At 39.6% G+C, this 22,952-nt stretch overlaps 2 protein-coding genes across 8 annotated transcripts; one reads left to right on the forward strand and one right to left on the reverse strand.

Moving 5' to 3' along the window:
* Positions 1–2,782: 2,782 nt before the first annotated feature.
* On the forward strand, positions 2,783–3,927 carry LOC129776527 (chromatin complexes subunit BAP18). 2 transcript variants are annotated; one of them, XM_055782226.1, is made up of 5 exons: positions 2,783–2,914; positions 2,970–3,061; positions 3,133–3,234; positions 3,321–3,540; positions 3,600–3,927. In XM_055782226.1, exons 1-5 carry the CDS (start codon positions 2,897–2,899, stop codon positions 3,714–3,716), a joined length of 549 nt encoding a protein of 182 aa, XP_055638201.1. In that variant the 5' UTR covers positions 2,783–2,896; the 3' UTR covers positions 3,717–3,927. The 2 variants fall into 2 exon arrangements, with proteins under 2 accessions (XP_055638201.1, XP_055638202.1); XM_055782227.1 differs by lacking the exon at positions 3,133–3,234.
* A 2,505-nt stretch (positions 3,928–6,432) lies between these two features.
* On the reverse strand, positions 6,433–22,635 carry LOC129776526 (uncharacterized). 6 transcript variants are annotated; one of them, XM_055782224.1, is made up of 4 exons: positions 22,508–22,635; positions 22,052–22,330; positions 9,313–9,687; positions 6,433–9,247 (listed from the first exon to the last, which is right to left on the reverse strand). In XM_055782224.1, exons 3-4 carry the CDS (start codon positions 9,514–9,516, stop codon positions 8,444–8,446), a joined length of 1,008 nt encoding a protein of 335 aa, XP_055638199.1. In that variant the 5' UTR covers positions 9,517–9,687; positions 22,052–22,330; positions 22,508–22,635; the 3' UTR covers positions 6,433–8,443. The 6 variants fall into 6 exon arrangements, 4 of the variants coding, with proteins under 4 accessions (XP_055638199.1, XP_055638198.1, XP_055638200.1 ...); XR_008743114.1 differs by lacking the exon at positions 22,508–22,635 and having other exon boundaries at positions 6,433–9,216; positions 22,052–22,496; XR_008743113.1 differs by lacking the exon at positions 22,508–22,635 and having other exon boundaries at positions 6,433–9,216; positions 9,286–9,687; positions 22,052–22,496.
* Between the last annotated feature and the right edge of the window lie 317 nt (positions 22,636–22,952).

The raw sequence follows: 22,952 nt of genomic DNA on the forward strand, positions 1-22,952 counted from the left end.
ATTTAATACCTACACAAATTGGTTTGCAGGTAATTTTAGGACAGTTTTCCTGCTTTGTGTAGTGTTAACAGGAACATTAATTTTAATTTTCAATTTCAATGGTACTTCAAATTGTATAGCCTTTTATAATTTTTCGAACAATAAATTGCATTTGATGACAGATATTTGTTTGTTTTCGCTAATGTTGGCTGCCATCGATGACCGTACGTTTCATGCCGTTACCCGAAGTGCTGCCAGTATCAACACCTTGTTTTCGACTTTCAAAAGAAGGGAAAAGAGATCTGCATGGTGGAGTACGACTACGAGTTTGTATCACTGTATATAACAATCTCGTGTCACGGTATTTGTTACCGAACTCCTCCGAAACGACTCGATCGATTTTGATGTAATTATGCAAAAAAAAAAATTGGTAAGCATGACAATAGGTTGTAAACTATATACGATACCGCTACGATACCGATTACTAAATATTAAATACCGATTAGAGTGCCTCTATGCAGAAAAAATAATCTGAATATATTATAACCACAATTTTAACCCCCATACCCTATTTTTAATCGCGATTTTAGTAGTTTTTTACAAACAATATTCAAATAATTTGACAAAGAAACAAATTTTTCAAACAGGACGATTTTATTTATGTTGTTCAATGACAGAAGGCGTTGGATCGAACTTTCATCCACACATTCGCTAGTAATTTGTGATTCGAAGAAAAATGACAATGATCAGGAATTCATCGTTAACGCACATCGTTCATGCGACTTTCTCCGTGTTCTTCTTCAATAGCACTAACGTCCCAACGTTTGCATTCCCATTGTAGTATTACTTGCATCATTTTTAGTAGTGCTCAGTTGAGATTTCTAAATCAAACAACTTGCCTTGAATGTATTCTCAGTGGCAAGCTCTAGAATGTGTGAGAGAACAATGCAAGTCAAAAGAAATCTCTTTGACGAAAAACGCCCGACCGTTCTGAAAGAACAAGTATTGCACAAACATTAGACTACGTGATCCTGCCACAGGTACTCCATTCTTTATGAACATCATTACTCATTTTGAAATAATATTCATGAATAGCTATATCAGACGTAATAAATAAAGGAGTGCGCTCGATGGATTTTATGTGTATCGTATGATATCATTACATGTGCACCCGTGGCCGAGTGGTTAGCGTCTCACATTATCACATGCCGGGTGTTCGGGTTCGATTCCCGTTCTGGCCGGGGGATTTTTCGTCAGAGAAATTTCCTTCGACTTGCACTGTGGTCACGCGTATTCTAGAGCTTGCCCCTCGCAATACATTCAAGGCGTATTATTTGGCTTAAGAAATCTCAACTAAGTATTAAGAAATGACGCTAGTTAATGCATACGTTGAGACGGCAAAAGTTCGACAGGGAACGTTAACACCATTCAAGAAGGAGAAGATGATGTCATTACATGATGTCGTGAGCTGTACCAACAATTCATGGTCGACATGTAGGAGAAGGTAGAGAGCGAACGACTGTGATTCGTACGACCTAATCAACATAAATGGCTTGAGAAAGAATACATTCACTTGGGAAACGCTATCATGAGCAACGCCTTAACAGCGTCCGAGTTAAAATTATTCGAACGGATTGGAATTTTCCATTCTGAAATCCGTTCGACTCAAGTCCAATCGAGTTGTGCAAATGTTTCAACCTTGCGACGCAATTCGATGTAGACAACATTGATCTTCGTGTTCCATTTCTATAGAGCAAAAATACAAAATGGAAATTCGGGAGAAATAAACGCGCTTTTAAACTATTTTATCAGGATTTGTTTGCCTTTTGTATGAACTCAAATGGAATAAATGTTGTAATTTGTGTAATTCGTATTTTTGTTTGACTAGAGAAAAATGTTTTTATAACGTCCGAAAACACACAAAAAATAATAAATTTTGGTGGAAAATAAAATTAAATTATAATTAGTTTAAATAATCTCAATAATACAGAAATTTCAGTTCATGCTAAAGACTTAGTTCGCAGTCGCTGAATATATTCTTTGCTCACATTTATTGAAATAAACTTCAAAACTTCAAGGTAAATTTGATTAAATGCGCTATATAACAATACCAACTAGAACAAACCTTGAACAAGTTATCGAACTTTGTTCAAAAGTTTCCTTCGATATGACTGTGAAGGCATTTGAAGACATTTTTACGTACCATGTAATGTCATTTGAAGTGCGATTCACGTACAACATCCATGTCACGTTTACGTTCCGCCACGTCACGTTGCGTCAATTATTCGACTTGCCGTTGCTGGTGTATGTAAATGCTTCAATAAGGGTGCTCATACACTGTTTGACCGAAGCCAAATATTTGACTCTTTTTGACAGATAAAATTTGGTCAACGTGTACTGATCAAATATATTCTACACGAAACACGACAAGCAAATATTCAATTATTGGATGCCTAAAATATTTTTTCAGTTTGTTCTTCGAACCTGTCGGTACATGGTTAGGTTATCTTGGATATTTCAGTTTATTTTTTTTCATGTTCGGTGTTTGATATTGTTTACTACTGTTTAAAATTGAAGAGTGGCAAACAAAATAGTGTTTGTACAAATATCAAATCAAACCTTATCTGTCAAAAAATATCAAATATTTGACCTCCGGGCAAACAGTGTACGGCCACCTTAAGAATTGCATGGAAGAATAATTGACGCATTTTATACGATTTAACGTTGGAATGTATAAAAAAAACTCATCGTATTTACTAATTATTTGTCTCAGTATGGTGTGCATTCGCCCTTTGAGAAATATTGAACACACTGACAGTTCACTTGTTGACAATTTCCAAGGAATAAGATCAATATTTCTTTGCAAGTTGTTTACTAAAAAATTGCGCTAATTCAGGATTAATATAGGACTGAAAAAATGAATTCTGCGACGAAGGTGAGTTTTCTATGAATTAGAAATATGCAGAACGTTCGTCAAAGACCCATTCTAGGTGGGCGAAATCTTCACCGCTGCCGGAGCAGCATTCAATCGTTTGGGCGAGCTAACCATGCAGTTACATCCATCGTCAGATTCCCCAACGGGGTAAGTGTTCTAGCACCGCTAGCCTCTCTGACACATCATTAATCAATGATACTCTCATCCCATGATCCCAGGAGCAAATGGACAGATGAAGAAATAGAAATGCTACGCTCTGCCGTCACTCGTTTCAGTGAAGATTTGAACAAAGTTAGCCAACGCATCAAAGGACGAACGGTGTAAGTCATTCTCATCTACTTCTTCATCTGTCTCACGTTATTATACACTTACTTTGGCGATTATTACAATAAGCTTTTATTTGCAGCTCACAAATTCGTCAAACTCTCAAAAAGAAGGCTTTCGAGGATGCAGGAATTCAGCTCAAAACACAGGCAGTATCGCAGCAGCAAGCGCAAACTATTTTAGTACAACAGAGCTCACAGCCGGCATCAGCAGGTGGAATCGATCAACAAAACAAATTGATTGTGAAGCAAGAAGATCACGATTCCACTGGGAGTGGTAACTACCTGAACAAGCCATCCAATGTAGGATCTTGGTTTCATTTTTGTACATTGAGATCATGTCATTCATGGGTTAATTCTAGATGATGATGACACTAAACCGATTGAATGCTCAGGAACCCGAAGCGGATGTGGAAGGTCTCGCTTCGACCGAGGTTAAGCTGGAATTCGAGCCGGGCGCAGAGGACGTGGCCGGGTGAGATGAGGTGGCCTTTTACTTCGGTATATCACCGCGAGGATAAAGGTTGTACGTAGTTTAGCCAGAAGGAGAAAGTATATTGAAACGTTTCTGTTGTTCTATTTTTTGTTTAAGTTATTGGATTCGTATGAAATAACTGTTTCAACACAAATTAAAGTTTTTGGCGAACAGAGTATATAATTGAAAGAAATAAAAAATTACTATCAACCATAGTTGGTACCAAACATGATTGGAAGAGAAAACAAATGTAGCTTAATCAAACAAATCAACAAATGTCTCATTATTAGATAATCTCCTCATGAATGAAAATATATAATTGTTGATAAAATCCGAGGTGTTGCATGTATGTTCCATTATTCAGCCATTTTATGCCAAACCGATATGGTGGTTCTCAGATTTTCGTCAAAAGTGGTAATTGTGTTCTTTATCGCGAAACATTAGACATATCAAATTAAAGCTAATGAGCTAACTTTTAACTGGTTCAATATTGAACCTGTACAAAAATGTAGTCCTCTGTAAATGCAGTAGAAAATCCTCAGCTTTCCATAAAAAAATATAAAAAAAATACAGCTACCTCTATCTTTAACCGAGAAAACTATGAAAAAAACTAAATCAATAATTACCAAAAAACTAAAATCGGGGGTCTCCGTAGCCACATGTGTTGCGCGTTCGCTTAGTAAGCGATCGATCATGAGTTCAAAACTCAGGGCCCCCATTGACCATCTTTGTGTTGTTACAGAATAACTACGTCCACGCAACAATCATCAACGGTGGAGATCGATCCACGGTCGAAATAAGATCGATTCATCCATACAACTGCTCTGCTCTGCAAGACACATCGGGCTGCTGTTCTATAAATAACTCAACAATGATCAATCAACTGTCTCCGCTGTCCGGTCTAACTAGATAATGGCAGAACAGAAAGAAAACTCTTACGCCTAAATGGCTACTGTGTAAATGTGTACCATATCAATGGTATAGAAGAAGGGAATACTCTAACGCCGAAAAAAATGGCAACTGTGTAATGTACTAATTATAGATATGATAAACATGTGACATGTACACGATTATAATTCGGCTCTGTTACAGCTAAAATGCTAATGAGCCTAGAATAAACAAAAGGGGTTAAAAAAAATAATTAAAAAATTAAAATCCAAATTTTTAGCTGAAGCATTTTTTTTCAAAGTAAGCTAGCTTATAAGCTTCGATTTGATATGTCGATCATCTGAATCGGTCCAGTAGTTCAAAAGATATGAATTTTTGTAGTGAAAAAAATGGAGAAAAAATGTTATTTGGAACCATCGATTAACTTTGAAAAATCATAACTCAAAAACAAAAAAATTGCATTTCTGATATCGAGATATGTTATGTAAAAAATCCTCAGGCTTCAAGAAAAAAAATAATAAAATATAGCGCCCTCTACAGGGTGGCGCATAAGTCACCAAACCAATTTGCACAAGAAAAAAAAAAATTCGTAAAAAAAAATGTCTCACGATACAAAATCTTTATTCTCGAATAAAAAACGATACAAAGTCGACAACTGAACCGCTTAGGAACCAACACGCGTTGCGGTGCGATGGTTATTTTTTTTTCCTTCAGAGAGCGTTGCGTGACATATGGGCCACCCTTTAGTCCAAAGCCATGAAAACAATAAAAAAAAGACTTCAATCAATAAAAACGAAAATAAAATCCACTTTTTTTGCAAGTCCAATATTTTTCAATAAATCGCAGGCTCATCGGCTTCAATTTTATATGTCGATCATCTAAATATAAACTGACCAGACGTCCCGCTTTTCGCGGGACAGTCCCGCGTTTCAGCAAAGTGTCCCGCGTCAGATTACGTCCCGCGAAACGTCCCGCGTTTGTCAAAACTTAGTCGCTAGTTCTAGATCGTTTTCTCTATTAGCCAAAATTTTTTCGTGATCTGTGAATCTGGGAATCGTTACCGATTGAAACGAATGTTCTGATTCAGTGCTCTGTTGGGCTATTTATCGTATCTCGTATTTTTTTCCGATGCTTTGACTCATCAAGACAAAAAACTTCTTCCTCTGTTTTTGACTACAACCGTTAAAAAAAACATACGTCTGAAATCATCGCGACATTAATTTTTGAAATTTTTATCAAATATTATATGCACATTGCCCTTCATATTCGGCAGATAATATGAACACGAACTTTGGCGGCCCTCTTAGGGAAGGCCAAGACGTCTATGACAAGCTTAAGGATCAACTTAAATACCGACAATAGTCGTAGGACGCGTTGCTTCTATCTTCAGCAACACAATTCAGGCGGCTGCGGATCAACTTCCCATAGATGTTGAAGGGATAATTATCAAGTTTTAGAGTCATTTTAATAGTTATACCGTCGACGCTGAAAGATTTTCATGAGGAAATAGAGGTGGAGTATATGAAAATTCTGAGTAAACGAGTTTTCAAAATATTTTAACCATTGAAATCCAATGTTTTGTCTATTGATAACAGCCCCAGAGTTCTTTGAGACTTTTTCGAAGATAAATGATCTGAAATGTGGTTGTTAGGCTGCAGTTTTCCATACTGATGGAGAGTGGCAATATTAAGTTGCATCTGAAATTGACGATCTCTGGTTTAAGCACCGTGAAAGCGTAAGTAATCAGTTTGTACCATTAAATGTACAAAATGAACTGAAAGTTCTTGGGGGAAAATATATGTATACTGAAGGTTTTTTGGAGCTTATCGCATTATCTGTCATGCCAAAAATTTCACGAATAAACGAGACTGGTTAAATTATGTTTGTATATTTTTACAGCTCATGTTTACATAACTTATATACACAACGTTGTTGTTTTTTGTTGGTGTCCCGCGTTAGACCTCTGGTCATATGGTCACTTTATCTAAATAGGTTCAGTGGTTCAAAAGTTATGTTTTTGAAAAAAGTCATTTTTGGGAAAAAATGAAAAATACTTATTTTTCGGACCACCCTAAAATAGAAATGGTTACCCTAATAAAAAAAATAAAAAACACGAGTCTAATGTTTTGCGATAAAGAATAAAATTACCTGTACGACCTGTACTAGGAATTTTATAGTAAAAGGTAATTTTAAAGAGTAGATTAGAAGATCAATCAATGAGCAGTTCTGCGATTGGCCATGAAAGTGCGCTTAGTAAAAAAAAGTGAATGTGAAAAATAAATTTTAGGCGGAACGAAGTTTGCCGGGTCAGCTAATTGTTTAAATAAAAGTCTTCGGTAAAAACGCTACGAACTATTTTCCCAATGCAATATTTTTTTAGATTTATTTTTACGGCTGTTCCTTTCCGTTGCATGGTGGCTCGAAAAATCATGTTTCTCTCCCTTTCCAAAAAAATGACTTCTTAAAAATTCATAGTATTGAACCACCGACCATCTGATCGACTTAGCTAATTGAAGCTAATGAGCTAGTCTTTTTTGAAAAAATATCACATTCGCGAAAAAATGTATTTTGTATGCGTAGTTGCTTGTATTTGTTCTCTATAGTTTACATGGTTTCGAGATCAAGGGCGCTATATTCATTTATATTCATTCCTTGAAAGCTGAGGTTTTTTTTACACAACATTGGCTCATTGGCTTCAATTTGATATTTCGATTATCTGAATCGGCCCAGAAGTTCGAAAATGATGAATATGAGAAACAAGTCATTCTTGGGAAAAGGGGAAAAGTAATTTCTCGGATCATCGTGTCAATTAGAGGGGGTTCGTAGAACCAACTTTTTCTGAAATTGTTATAGTCAATGTATCTTCAAGGACTCAAAAACTGCAGGTCAATTTTGATAGAAGTGGCGTTTATGGGGTTTCTGAAACTAGCAATTCAATTACTCGTGTCGTTCCTAGAAATTTTGCCGCAGTTCAAAAAGGTAAAGGTAACAATAGATAAATCTTTCATAATAAGTAGGGATCGGAACGATGAGACGGTAGAATAAAAGTGTACATGCGCGAATCGGGACGACCGCACAAACAAGTACGGCTAGGGACGACTGTGTAAAAAATGATTGTAGGAGACTATATGAGTTAGCTGGTTCTCCGGATTGTGGACGGGACACTATTGGCGCGAATAAGTAGTCGAAACGAAACTATACAAATTACTCAGCTCGATATTCTATTTTCTCCACGATATAATGTACGAAGCGCAGTCGCTGATCTGTATGTGGCTAGTGAGGCTGAAGCTATCGTCGCATCCTATTTTATCCATCCTTCTATCGGCTTAGAGACAATAGGGATTAGAAACCTATTATCTGCTTTGTGCTATATGCAAATTAGGTTTAGAGATTTTTATCTGCGCGATCGATTTGTAAGCGAGAGCAAATTATTTAGGGTACGGAATGTATAGTTGACCTAATCCTTAACATACCGCCCACCATTGAAATTCTATTTCAATACAATTACTTCATACCAATCAATGGTGGTGGCTATCTATAACTAGCTATACTTCTGTTTTATACTGCAGTAGAATTATTTCGTAAGAACTAACAGTGGTGCGAACTGTAACTATCCACGTTATTTTCAAGGTTTTATAAATTAGTAATTAATTTAAAATAATTAAATTTAAACTCGATGAAACAAAGCTCTTTTTCCAACGGCTGCGGGTTGAAATATCGGGATCGGTTCATTTTTCCAGCGAACAAGAGTGCGTGAATGACCCTGCACGGGTTGTCTTCATTGGAGATGCCAAGTCGGATGTGGATTCGTCGGTAGGTGAATACGTCTCGTGGTCTGCCAATTTACAGTATTTTAGGTCGAGACAAGATAAAGATATGGTGAATGGAACACTGATACTTAACATGTGAGAGGGTCATTAGACCTTGAAATGTGCTTTCCTTCAGGTTAGGTGACGGAAATAGATCGAATACGCAGGCTGTGGCGGAGAATTCAAGATGTTTGGTGATTGCTAGATGATTCCAGGTTGGTATTTCAGGCCAAAAAACCTCATTTGCTGGCTGCCTCAATCGACCTAGATTCCTGATTGACGATGAGTTTAATCCATAAATTTTGCGATTATCTTTGAGTCCGACTGTAAAGTTCTTTAATCTATGTACGCTGTTTGATGCCCATTTGTGCAACTTTCTATGAAATTGGATGGCTTCATGCTCTGATACGATTCTACAAAGCAAGACGTCGATATGAATATTTCTACAAGGTGTGGAATAAAAATTTGCCTTTTGACGGATGCAACGGGTAGCGGAAAATGAACCACTTGCGGACACATATCGAATGGTATGAAGCCCATATAAAGCATGAGAATCAAGCTTAGTGGTTGAGTTTTCTGACTGCATATAACGAAGATGCGACATTGAGTCCGGCTGAATATCGAGATATAACAAATCTGTTTCTGGATCGATGTGTTCTAATTCAGTGTTTTTCCAAAAAACGGTTGTGTACGATGTGATCAATTCTTGATTAGGAAGCGAGCGATGTTCAGGTTGTTGTAAAGGGTGTGTCACATCAAATTGCATCACGGAAAAAACGCTGTAGAAATTCGCCCAGTAGACCGATCCTTTTGAAAATTTAAGACAGTAAAATGAAAACTATTAAACAACTTTTGGCATTTTCTGTTTATTCATACTTCGAGCCCAAGCCCGTATGCTCGCACCTTCCTCTTTACCCCGTCCTTAAGGTTCTGTACAACGTCAGGTTGTAGTTTTTTTTCCATTTTTCCACAGAAATCCACAGAAATCCATTTTCTCTTGAAGTCCGCCTCCGATTTGACAACTTTTGGGTTCTTCCGGAGGGCCTGCTTCATAATCGCCCAATATTTCTCTATTGGGCGAAGCTCCGGCGCGTTGGGCGGGTTCATTTCCTTTGGCACGAAGGTGACCCCGTTGGCTTCGTACCACTCCAACACGTCCTTTGAATAGTGGCACGAAGCGAGATCCGGCCAGAAGATGGTCGGGCCCTCGTGCTGCTTCAATAGTGGTAGTAAGCGCTTCTGTAGGCACTCCTTAAGGGGGTATTCTAGTCTAGAAATCTGAAAAAATCGAAATTTTTTTTTACCATATTTCTGTAGTTTAGGCATTCAAGAATATACTCTAGAAAGGACTTATCGAAAATCCTATTATTTACCTAGTTAGAGCCATCTTAGTGATGTGGTATCTAACCTGTTACGGCCATCACAATGAACTTCAAACGCGTTTCTCTCGGAACTAGTTTTTTTCTAACTGGCGTACACGATATCTCAAGTTCTACTGAACCGATTTATGTCAAATTTATATGAAAATGATCTGCATACATCTCTCTATCGCATGAACCAATAAAAAATTATAACTTTTAAATTTTACTATTTTTAAAAAATCGGTAAACGCAAAAAAAAACGTTTTAAACAGCATTTTTGTTTTCAAACGGCCGCCATTTTGTTAAAACCCATGTTTTTGACTTGTCCGAGGTTCATGCCATAGCGACATCTTTACTGATTCAGAATCTGTTCGATTTTTTTGTTTCAGATAACCAGATGGACTGGAATCGTGTACGCCATGGCACAACTTTTTTTTGAACACCCTCACTTCACCAGCATGTAACTATTCTAATTATGAATATTTTTTTTCCGTCCTTTTTTTGTTTTATTGTTGAAAGATAGATAAACGAATAATGATATAATGGATAGTAAAAATATTCTTTGTTTTATTTTTACGGAGTTCGAAAAAACGTCCGAAATTCGTGTCTCTACACTAGAATACCCCCTTAAGGTAAACCTGCCCGTTTACCGTGCCGGTCATCACGAAGGAGGCGCTCCGCTTTCCGCAAGAGCAGATCGCTTGCCACACCATGTACTTTTTGGCAAACTTGGATAGTTTCTGCTTGCGAATTTCCTCCGGAACGCTGAATTTGTCTTCTGCGGAGAAGAACAACAGGCCCGGCAGCTGACGAAAGTCCGCTTTGACGTAGGTTTCGTCGTCCATTACCAGGCAATGCGGCTTCGTCAGCATTTCGGTGTATAGCTTCCGGGCTCGCGTCTTCCCCACCATGTTTTGCCTTTCGTCGTGGTTAGGAGCCTTCTGAACCTTGTATGTACGCAGGCCCTCCCGCTGCTTGGTCCGCTGGACGAATGAACTTGACAAATTCAGCTTATTGGCGACATCCCGGACCGAACTTCTCGGATCACGTCTAAACTGCTTAACTACGCTTGTGATCTTTTTCACTGACGGAGCATCCATTTTTGCCGTTCTTCACCTTCCGGTCGATGGTTAGGTTCTCGAAGTATCATTTTAGTACTCCGCTGACCGTAGATTGGACGATTCCCAGCATCTTACCGATGTCCGGATGTGACAACTCCGGATTCTCGAAATGAGTGCACAGGATTAATTCACGACGCTCTTTTTCGTTCGACGACATTTTTCCAAATTCACGAAAAATTGACAGTGAAGCATGGTCAACGTGATCTATACACTCTTATCTGATTATATGCGAAAGCAGAAGATATAATTCCTAAAAATTAAATTTCTATAGCGTTTTTTCCGTGATGCAATTTGATGTGACACTCCCTTTAAGACAATTTCTTGTGACTCTTTCAATTTGTTTGATACTGTTTCTGTCTTTGGTAAGGATGCGACGTGTCTGCTGGTAGTGCTTCGTGTGACGGTTTCAAAAATACACTGATGATCGTGTACAGAAGTGTTATCGTTAAAATGAAATGATTTGATATTCTGCGAACACATTTGTTTTTCTGAATTAACCTCGCTGCAGAACAGAGAGACAACGGAACGATTGTAGATGGTGCTGATACATTTTCCAGAAACAATCCATCCGAAGACGGTTTCTTTCAAGATGGGTAAATTTGCACCAAGCTCAATAAAACCGTGAAGTAGAAGACGGTGATACATTTCAGCTCCTAGTATTACGTCGATATTGCTGGGTTCGAAGAAGCGTGGATCCGCTAGGACCACGGATGCTGGTATATTCCAGTTAGCAGTCAATATATGAATCGAGGGAACAATTGGTTTGAATTCATTCAAAATATGGAACTTCAGATCCACTGAGTAGTTGGAGTAGCTAGATAAAACCTTTGCCATGGCAGAATGCTTTGAATCTGCCACGCTTGAGCCAACTCCCTGAAGAGTGAGAGGATATTTTTGCTGACGAAGAAAAAGTTTTCGTGCTATCCGTGCGCTAAGTAAATTTCGTTCAGAACAGCTGTCTAGTAATGCGCGAGCCAACTGAATGTTACCATTTGAATCCGCTATTTTAATTTTTGCTGTAGACAGAAGTACAACATTTCCACGAGACGATGCATTTTCAGGTAAAGTATTCGGTGCGTGAGTTCCCACTTAGAGTGATTGCAAAACGATAGGCGGTACTGATTTATGAGCGAAGGTTTGCGATTTTGACTTAGAGATGAGTGTTGCGATTGTAGCGTTCAATGAGGGCCGATGTTGAGGGGTTGTGGGTGGAGTGTACTGCGACGAAGTGATTTCTTCTTCCTGGTTGGAAACACTATTAGTTGAGCGCATTTGCAGCATTGTATGGTGCTTTCGTCCACAAACGCGACAAGCTGAACTCGGACAAGCCTTTACCATATGGGAAGAGGAGAGGCAATTCAAACAAAGACCAATCCTCTTTGTGAATTCAAACCTTTGGATAGGAGTCAACCTGAGAAAGGATTCGCATTTGAAGGGAGAGTGATAAGGTTGTTGACATATCGGACAGGAATTACCCTGTGTGGCTATAGTTGCAAGTGTCGATCCGAAATTATGTTTCGTTGGTAGTTTGTAAACATCTTGTCGTGTGGTTTGTTCACGAGCCTTTACTGATGCTAAAGGCTGTAGAGTAGCTAAGTGGTCACGAAGAAATTTCAATAAACTTCCATACTGCGGAACATCACGAGAACTGTAATAACGTTCCCAGTGCCTTTGTGTTTCAGTATCCAAACGTTTGTACAGTAAATGTGCAATAATATGAGACCAACCGTCAGTGTCCAACTCGAGTTTTTGTAGTTGGAGGAGATTGCGTTCGTATGAGTCGATCAACATCACTAATGAATCGTAAGATTCTCGTTTAATAGGTTCAGCATCCAAAAAACCATCCATAAGTGTCCGATAATAATCTTCTTATTCTCGAATCGTTCCTGTAGCATTTTCCAAGCGATCACATAATTTGCTGCAGTCACCTCGATTGAATTCACTAGCGTTCTTGCCTCTTTGGTCAGTACTGAGAGCAGGTAGTTGAATTTATCGACTGGAGTAAGGGATATATCTTGATCTATCATACTCTGGAAAGTATCTCGAAAACTAAGCCAATCCTTCACGTTATCGTCAAAGAGAGGGATTTGGAAGACCGGTAGATGAACACGGGATGCAGGAGAATGGAAAGGCGGAGTGGAAAGTCACAGCTTTCGGTTTTGTTTGTCGAGAAAGGAAAAAATCCTTGAGATCAAAATATGTGTTTTCGTAATCAATTCGCGTTTTTCTATTGGACAATTCTGCCGCTTTGATCACTTTGTTTGACCAACCAAGCTTAAATCCTGTTCTTGTCTTGCTTCGATCTTGACACGATTGTCGAGAAATTTTGTGTACAATGTTTCTATAGATGTTCCAAACGTGAATCTGTTTTTACTTGGTCACGCAAATCCTCAAAATTATTCACGAAATCTAGTAGGTTTACAAGTGAATCGATGAAACCACGCTCAATTTTGGTCAGCTCCCGCAACGACGCCATTTTGTTCCCTATTCGTTATCTAGGTCACTAACCCACCCAGATTAACAATTTACCAAATTTTGTATGAAATCACTAATCAACTTTCAATTATCTATCAATTGAAACTCTCATGCACATTACCGCTTTATTTCGATTCGCACCTTGCTTTTGTGAATAAAGGGTGTGTCACATCAAATTGCATCACGGAAAAAACGCTGTAGAAATTTAATTTTTAGGAATTATATCTTCAGCTTTCGCTTATAATCAGATAAGAGTGTATAGATCACGTTGGCCATGCTTCACTGTCAATTTTTCGTAAATTTGGAAAAATGTCGTCGAACGAAAAAGAGCGTCGTGAATTAATCCTGTGCACTCATTTCGAGAATCCGGAGTTGTCACATCGGGACATCGGTAAGATGACAGGAATCGTCCAATCCACGGTCAGCAGAGTACTAAAACGATACTTCGAGAACCTAACCATCGACCGGAAGATGAAGAACGGCAAAAATGGATGCTTCTTCTTCTTGAATGGCGTTAACGTTCCCTGTGGAACTTTTGCCGTCTCAACAAATGCATTAACTAGCGTCATTCATTAATACTTAGTTGAGATTTCTTAAGCCAAATAACACGCCTTGAATGTATTCCGAGGGGCAAGCTCTAGAATACGCGTGATCACAGTGCAAGTCGGAGGAAATTTCTTTGACGAAAAATCCTCCGGCCAGAACGGGAATCGAACCCGAACACCCGGCATGATAATGTGAGACGCTAACCACTCGGCCATGGGTGCACCCCGAAAAATGGATGCTCCGTCAGTAAAAAGGTCACAAGCGTAGTTAAGCAGTTTAGACGTGATCCGAGAAGTTCGGCCCGGGATGTCGCCAATAAGCTGAATTTGTCAAGTTCATTCGTCCAGCGGACCAAGCAGCGGGAGGGCCTGGGTACATACAAGGTTCAGAAGGCTCCTAACCGCGACGAAAGGTAAAACATGGTGGGGAAGTCGCGAGCCCGGAAGCTGTACACCGAAATGCTGACGAAGTCGCATTGCCTGGTAATGGACGACGAAACCTACGTCAAAGCGGACTTTCGTCAGCTGCCGGGCCTGTTGTTCTTCTCCGCAGAGGACAAATTCAGCGTTCCGGAGGAGATTCGCAAGCAGAAACTATCCAAGTTTGCCAAAAAGTACATGGTGTGGCAAGCGATCTGCTCTTGCGGAAAGCGGAGCGCCCCCTTCGTGATGACCGGCACGGTAAACGGGCAGGTTTACCTTAAGGAGTGCCTACAGAAGCGCTTACTACCACTATTGAAGCAGCACGAGGGCCCGACCATCTTCTGGCCGGATCTCACTTCGTGCCACTATTCAAAGGACGTGTTGGAGTGGTACGAAGCCAAAGGGGTCACCTTCGTGCCAAAGGAAATGAACCCGCCCAACGCGCCGGAGCTTCGCCCAATAGAGAAATAATTGGGCGATTATGGAGCAGGCCCTCCGGAAGAACCCAAAAGTTGTCAAATCAGAAGCGAACTTCAAGAGAAAATGGATTTCTGTTCAAAAAAAACTACAACCTGACGTTGTACAGAACCTTATGGACGGGGTAAAGAGGAAGGTGCGAGCATACGGGCTTGGGCTCGAAGTATGAATAAAAAGAAAATGCCAAAAGTTGTTTAATAGTTTTTATTTTACTGTCTAAAATTTTCAAAAGGATCGGTCTACTGGGCGAATTTCTACAGCGTTTTTTCCGTGATGCAATTTGATGTGACACACCCTTTACTCACGATGTCACCAGCGCTACGCTATCCTTAAGCAATGGAGGATGATAAAAATCCGTTTGCCACGGCTAACTACTCCACGTTGAAATTAATCGTCGAAATTTGATTTTGATGTGTGCAGAAGTTATCCACTCTGTAGGTGAACCCGCAATCGTCGATGTACCAATTGACGTCGATGAAACTCCCGCACGCTGAGGCTGGTGTAGAAATCCGGTGATATTCGCACTCCAATAGTTCACTTTTGCCAGTTTTGGCCACTAATTGCACAAATCCGGTTCCTCGAAGGACCATAAAAATGTAGGAGACTATATGAGTTAGCTGGTTCTCCGGATTGTGGACGGGACACTATTGGCGTGAATAAGTAGTCGAAACGAAACTATACAAATAACTCAGCTCGATATTCTATTTTCTCCACGATATAATGTACGAAGCGCAGTCGCTGATCTGTATGTGGCTAGTGAGGCTGAAGCTATCGTCGCATCCTATTTTATCCATCCTTCTATCGGCTTAGAGACAATAGGGATTAGAAACCTATTATCTGCTTTGTGCTATATGCAAATTAGGTTGAGAGATTTTTATCTGCGCGATCGATTTGTAAGCGAGAGCAAATTATTTAGGGTACGGAATGTATAGTTGACCTAATCCTTAACAATGATAATGACCGTCTTCTTCTTCTTAAATGGCAATAATGTTCCTAGAGGAACTTCGCCTTCTCAGCGTAGTATTACTTGCGTCATTTTCATTAGTACTTAGTTGAGATTTCTATGCCAAATAACTCACTATGAATGTATTCTGAGTGGCAACTTCAAGAATACGCGTGACCACAGTGTGAGTCGGAAAAATTTCTTTTGATGAAAAATTCCCCCGCCCAGAACGGGAATCGAACCCGATTTTTCGTCAAAGAAAATTCTTCCGGCTTGTACTGTTGTCACGCGTATTCTAGGGCTTGCCTCTCCAAAGTACATTCAAGGCGTGTTATTCGGCATAGAAATCTCATCCAAGTACTACTAATAAAAATGACGCAAGTAATGCTTCATTGAGATGGCAAAAGATCCACTGAAACGTTAGTGCCATCCAAGAAGAACAATCAAGTCCGACCTGTATTTAGTTGAGATTTTTTATGCCAAATAACTCACTATGTATGTATTCTGAGTGGCAAGTTCAAGAACTGAGTATCGTCGGAGTTCAGCACCCCTAAAGGAGCTTCCAGAATCCAGAATGGAAACCACCACTGAAGAAGAAGAAGAAAGAAGATCAACACGAACGGAGGAAACTAATTGAATGTCAGCCGAAAGTTAATCAATTCCCCGTACTTTATGATGGAATGTACATGAATTCCCTGAATAATTAAAATAGAATAATATTTCTCCGTTGTTTTTTGACATAGGACTCTACGAAAAATGTAACGATTCATTAAGAGTTTTCAAATGCATATTACTCTAAATCGTTATTGCGACATATGTTGTGTTGTATACCATTAGACAGGAAATTTATCCAGTATTTTTTTTTGCTTTAGACACGAACAGTAGATATAGAGAAAAAACGTTAACAATTTTACAATTAAAATGGGCATGTTTTTTCGATTTTACTAGCCACACGTTTTTCCCCACAATGCAACGAGCAATCTTAGGCAAAAATTCGGCGTTAGCTCACAATGTGATTAGATGCGTATTATGAACTACTCTCGATTTGCCGATAGTAGGCATTTATCAGTTGGCAGAATCAATGGAGGGATGATCTAGGAATCATCTTGTAGATGATAATGGATGGTTTCACTCAATTCTCCCCAAAGATTTGACGAGAGCCTAGCGCAAAAGATTGAACGTTGATAGAGATTTTATTAGATTGAAGTACAAGTTGTTGTCCAATCAATTCGTGCTCAATTCACGTTTTATCGTGTAGGGTTTTGCCATTAACAATTTATGTAACTGTGGTCCAGCATGTCATTATATCGATCATGTTGGGGGCTGTCCACACATACCACGTGGACAGAAAAAGCACGATTATAGACTCCTCCCTCCCCTCCGTGGACAAGCGTGGACATTGACTATACCCCTCCTCTGTTGTCCACGTGGACATTCTTCCAAATATTTTAATTGAAAAAAAAGAAATGATTGAATTGTGTCTATATTCGATTTTAAATTAGTCTTATTTTTTTGTGTTTTTATAATGATAAAAAAAACAAGAAAAAACAATTGAAGAAAAAAAAGATGTCCTTTGTTTTGTTTTTTTCGCATTGAAAACTTGTTTTAACAACAAACTTCTAGCGATCATTCTGCACTGAATATCCAGATTTCTCTCGGAGTGCTCGTAAGGCACAATTACACTAGACAATTCTTGACTCAGGTAGCGCATCTTACTTTCGATGCAACGCAAACTGCTTCACTTCTGGAGCCTGCAACATTGAAATCGTTTTATTCGGATCAGTCTTCAGAATGCAACTCGGTGCTGATGTGCAACAAGATTTTTATACCCAGTTGAGCTCCCACTCCTTGTGCACACATGCGCTCTGGCGAATGAGCACGAAAGTTTGGTTGTCAGTGCCGTTCTTACGCTCAGTTTTAAGCTGAGTTTTACGCTAAAATTTGCGCCGTGCTTGCACCGTCGTTCTATACTGCGCGCTTAAATTTCTCTCTGTTGAGATATTTTTCTTCACACAAGCGTATATGGTTCAAATGGGGCACGCTGTTGTTTTTATGCTTTGCTTAGAACGAACGAAGACAAAGCGGGCGCTAGAATTTTATGTGTGTGTGAGTGTGTATATAGAATGAGACGCGCATCACACAAGTGAGAAGAAATGTTTAGTATCTGAGTTCTGCGCCGGGTACATTTTGCGCTGCCGTGCTTATGAATTTTGTGCGCTTCGCACCAAGAGAGTATACGAGTGTTTTTTGAGCGCGCGCTGATGAACATTCAATTCAAGCGCAGCGCTGCGTTTGTTTTCTGGAGACTGATTCGGATCATAATCCTAAATCCTATTTTTGAAAAGAAAAAAATGCGAATAGGCTTTATTTGTAGTTGCGGTTGTTTTCTATTCTTTGATTGATTGCACCTCTTCCTACCAATATATCTTAGAGTTTGAAAATATGTGAAATCGTTGACTGCAGGAAAAGCTCGGTAATGGCAACTGTATGAAATGGTTGGTTAAAGTTGCTGAAACAAAAATTTGTTCTTTTCCATCTCATTTGTTCTAATGCGTATGAAAATCTATTCAATCATTTATGTAATAAAGGGTGTGTCACATCAAATTGCATCACGGAAAAAACGCTGTAGAAATTCGCCCAGTAGACCGATCCTTTTGAAAATTTTAGACAGTAAAATAAAAACTATTAAACAACTTTTGGCATTTTCTTTTTATTCATACTTCGAGCCCAAACCCGTATGCTCGCACCTTCCTCTTTACCCCGTCCATAAGGTTCTGTACAACGTCAGGTTGTGGTTTTTTTGAACAGAAATCCATTTTCTCTTGAAGTCCGCCTCCGATTTGACAACTTTTGGGTTCTTCCGGAGGGCCTGCTTCATAATCGCCCAATATTTCTCTATTGGGCGAAGCTCCGGCGCGTTGGGCGGGTTCATTTCCTTTGGCACGAAGGTGACCCCGTTGCCTTCGTACCACTCCAACACGTCCTTTGAATAGTGGCACGAAGCGAGATCCGGCCAGAAGATGGTCGGGCCCTCGTGCTGCTTCAATAGTGGTAGTAAGCGCTTCTGTAGGCACTCCTTAAGGTAAACCTGCCCGTTTACCGTGCCGGTCATCACGAAGGGGGCGCTCCGCTTTCCGCAAGAGCAGATCGCTTGCCACACCATGTACTTTTTGGCAAACTTGGATAGTTTTTGCTTGCGAATCTCCTCCGGAACGCTGAATTTGTTCTCTGCGGAGAAGAACAACAGGCCCGGCAGCTGACGAAAGTCCGCTTTGACGTAGGTTTCGTCGTCCATTACCAGGCAATGCGGCTTCGTCAGCATTTCGGTGTACAGCTTCCGGGCTCGCGTCTTCCCCACCATGTTTTGCCTTTCGTCGCGGTTAGGAGCCTTCTGAACCTTGTATGTACGCAGGCCCTCCCGCTGCTTGGTCCGCTGGACGAATGAACTTGACAAATTCAGCTTATTGGCGACATCCAGGACCGAACTTCTCGGATCACGTCTAAACTGCTTAACTACCGCGCTTGTGATCTTTTTCACTGACGGAGCATCCATTTTTGCCGTTCTTCACCTTCCGGTCGATGGTTAGGTTCTCGAAGTATCGTTTTAGTACTCTGCTGACCGTGGATTGGACGATTCCCAGCATCTTACCGATGTCCCGATGTGACAACTCCGGATTCTCGAAATGAGTGCACAGGATTAATTCACGACGCTCTTTTTCGTTCGACGACATTTTTCCAAATTTACGAAAAATTGACAGTGAAGCATGGCCAACGTGATCTATACACTCTTATCTGATTATAAGCGAAAGTTGAAGATATAATTCCTAAAAAATAAATTTCTACAGCGTTTTTTCCGTGATGCAATTTGATGTGACACACCCTTTAATTCCACTATGATAACTGGTATTATGCTCAAAATATTACTCTTTCAAAATCGCTTTTCGAGAACATTCGAGAAAACTGCTTTTTTAATGGTTAAAACGGTACGACAATAGAACTGCACAATCTAGCAAAAACATTTTTTTGTAATCGTAAAATCACAGCTGAATCAATAAACTATAGTTAAATGACGCATGAAATAACATCTAAAGAAACTTATTTGGCAAAAGAATCATTCGCCTGCAGAAAATCTCCGAGAAACAAGTGTCTATCGAACAAAGTTTTTCTGAAGACTTCTGAAATGATTTAGCACAATTGAATGTTGTTTTGAGTGAAGCTACTCAAGATACTATTAAGAAAAATGTGTCGAAAGCATTACAATGGAGAAACAACCAATGGATTTAGGCATACTTCTTTACTGAACTTCGATGCGGTTAATTCCATAAAACGTGGAATTGTCAAATTCAATTTCAAATATAGGATGACTTATCGCTTGTGATTTCCACTATGCCATTGATCTAATTGATAGCAGTTTCCTCTTGGCTGTGGTGCAAAATATGTAGTCTAATTCCGGATTCAAAGTCTCTTGAAAAAAAAACACGAATATAGTAATAACATGTACTAATTAACGGAATACTCACTTGTAACATCCCAATCTTTCGTTCGATAGGACAAAGCAATCCGCGAAAAAAAACCACTCTCCGGTGCTGAGCATGCCTAACTCAGCTGTATTAAAGATAACGTCGCAAAATTCGGGAAATATTCGGGAACGAGGGTACTCCGAAAAGGTGGACTGAATCTGGTTCTTCTATTACACAAGTGTAGGTATAGAGATTTGGATAGCACTCGTTCCCAAAGTCCTTCCCGAATTATTTAGATAATCCTACAAATATTCCGGTAATTTCATCATATAATCAACACCCCACATGTACTCTGCAGATAAAAATGTATCAGCAGTTCGCCATGTCAAATTGAATCTCCGTAGACTTGGACCTAGAACGCAGAGTTCAATTTATGCTCAAATGACGTAGCTTAGAAGTTGAAAACAATGATCCTCTGCTTCCAATGGAAACTAGATCGCTCATCGTTTATGTGAGTTTCATTTAGAATACATATTTGAGCGGAGAAGTTCGCTGATATGGAAAAATATTCGAAATAACCATTTCATTTCATGGGCGAAAAGTTCAAATATTCTTAAAACTGCAGAACAGATTTCATTTATTTTCGAAAACAGATCTGAATGTGCTTTTATAAAACATTTGTTTAATGTGTCCACGTGGACATTATCTGAACTCCCACCCCCCTCACCGTGGACAAACGTAGACATTTTCGTACCCCCTGCCCCCCCCCTCTTCTTAAGTTGTCCACGTGGTATGTGGACAGCCTGGAGATGGGTAAAACGGTTCACTTTAATGAACCGTTCACTTAAGTGAACTAGTTCTTTTGAGCAGTTCACTCAGTCTTTCGTACATTAGAGGGATATGCCAAAGCATGTATAAAAAGTGTGAGATGTTATGTAGGACTGTTTTTTTCATGCATAAAATGCTGTTTGTTAGCAATAATTATATGTCCGAATTTTGTTAAGAATATCTTAGCAGAATAGAAATTGAAATTTGATTTCGAAATTTTGATTTAGTTTCAGCCATGATTCATTATTCTCAGCACAAACTAGCGTTGGCTGCTTTTTTCAATATTTTGCAATAACTGCTATAGCAAACCTACAAAAACGCGGAAGACTTTCTCGTGAATTATCGAGCACAATATGATATAATATAAAAACATTTCATATCAGCGACTCAAATTTTTATTTGCTGTTGAAAAATACTGTTTGAATCGCTTCGTTTTCAACTGTATTTTTTGTGAGGTAGATTATCTCACATATATCTTACTGAAATGTTTACCCTCAACTTAAAAATATGAAATTAAAACTTTATTTGATAAATAATCGAACAATCCAAATTTGTTAACTCACTATTCACCGAGAGGCCGATTACTATTTCCCATTACTGAACCGCAACCACCAGAGGGGTTGCTGCGTTATGGTGAGGGTTGTCAAAATGTCTGTAACAACGCATTGGTGCGGATGCCCTAATGCACCGATCACCATGCACAGTTCGTTCTGAACTGTACGCACAGTTCAGCCAGCGGTCAGTTCATTCTGAACTGAATTGTATACACAGTTCAGCCAGCGATCTTCGTACACAGTTCGTTCTGAACTGGGTAAGCAGTTCATGTGAACTGTTGCCCAGTAAAAAAGAACTACCGTTCGTTCACTCTTTTTGGTGAACTAGTTCTTTTGAACAGTTCATGAACGGTTTGCCCATCTCTAGGACAGCCCCTTGTTTGCTTATGTAAAATGCAATGCAATTAAGGAATTTAACTGGCTGCTGATTTAGAAGTTCAGAAGGGTATACTCACGTATATTTTCCAGGGCCTCCAGTCAATGTATCAAAAGAGAACAAAATTCAACTATTTTTCAACTGCAATTACTACAACCAATCACAGTCCTATGTCAAGATCTCGTCCGTGCCTCTAGGCCCAGACTCATCAACTTTTTCTATGTTGAAAGCGTAATAAGTTTCTCGTCCTACTTCCTATATTTTGTTTTGCTCTATTTTTTTGGCAATCAACAATCTGTCATGATCACCGACACGTGTTGGAATAACCGATTCGTATGAGTTCCTGGTAATGATAATTCTAGGAAACAGGAAATACCAGACCGATACACAAAATAAACTGTTATTTTTTTGCTTTATGTTTACACCCAACCATCCTCCTAGATCGCAACGATCATCGAAAACAAGCGTGAACGTGACAAAGTACACCTCCGATTATCACCAATCGTCTCATTCCACTGATTTTCGAATAACAAACCCCACAATCCAAAGTGCAACTCGTGGATGCCTCCTCTCGCGTATACATCTTGCTCTCGCTTATTTTCGCACAAACGCGCGATAAAATAATTAAATTAGGTAAACCAACGGCGGCGCAACCGGTTCTCGCCGGACTGAAAATGTAAATTGGTTTAAATTGTGTTAAAGTCACACACCCCTTCGGCCCGAGCCTCCCAGGGGGCGTCCGAAAGTGTGTGTGTATGTAAGTATTTATGGGCGTACAAAGTGCTGCGGTGGCGAGAGTGAAGTAGTCAACACATATCGCGCCAGCCGAGGAAATAAAAACGCGCGAGACCGATATCACGATCAATCCACGGAAACGACACCGACACGACACGAGGCACGACACTTTGAACCGGATCGAACCGCATTACTTTCGATCATTTCCAATGGACGAATGTTTGTTTACGTTTGTTCCGGTGACC

This window comes from Toxorhynchites rutilus, chromosome 3 (assembly GCF_029784135.1).
Source record: "Toxorhynchites rutilus septentrionalis strain SRP chromosome 3, ASM2978413v1, whole genome shotgun sequence".
NCBI classification, from domain to species: Eukaryota; Metazoa; Arthropoda; class Insecta; order Diptera; family Culicidae; genus Toxorhynchites; species Toxorhynchites rutilus.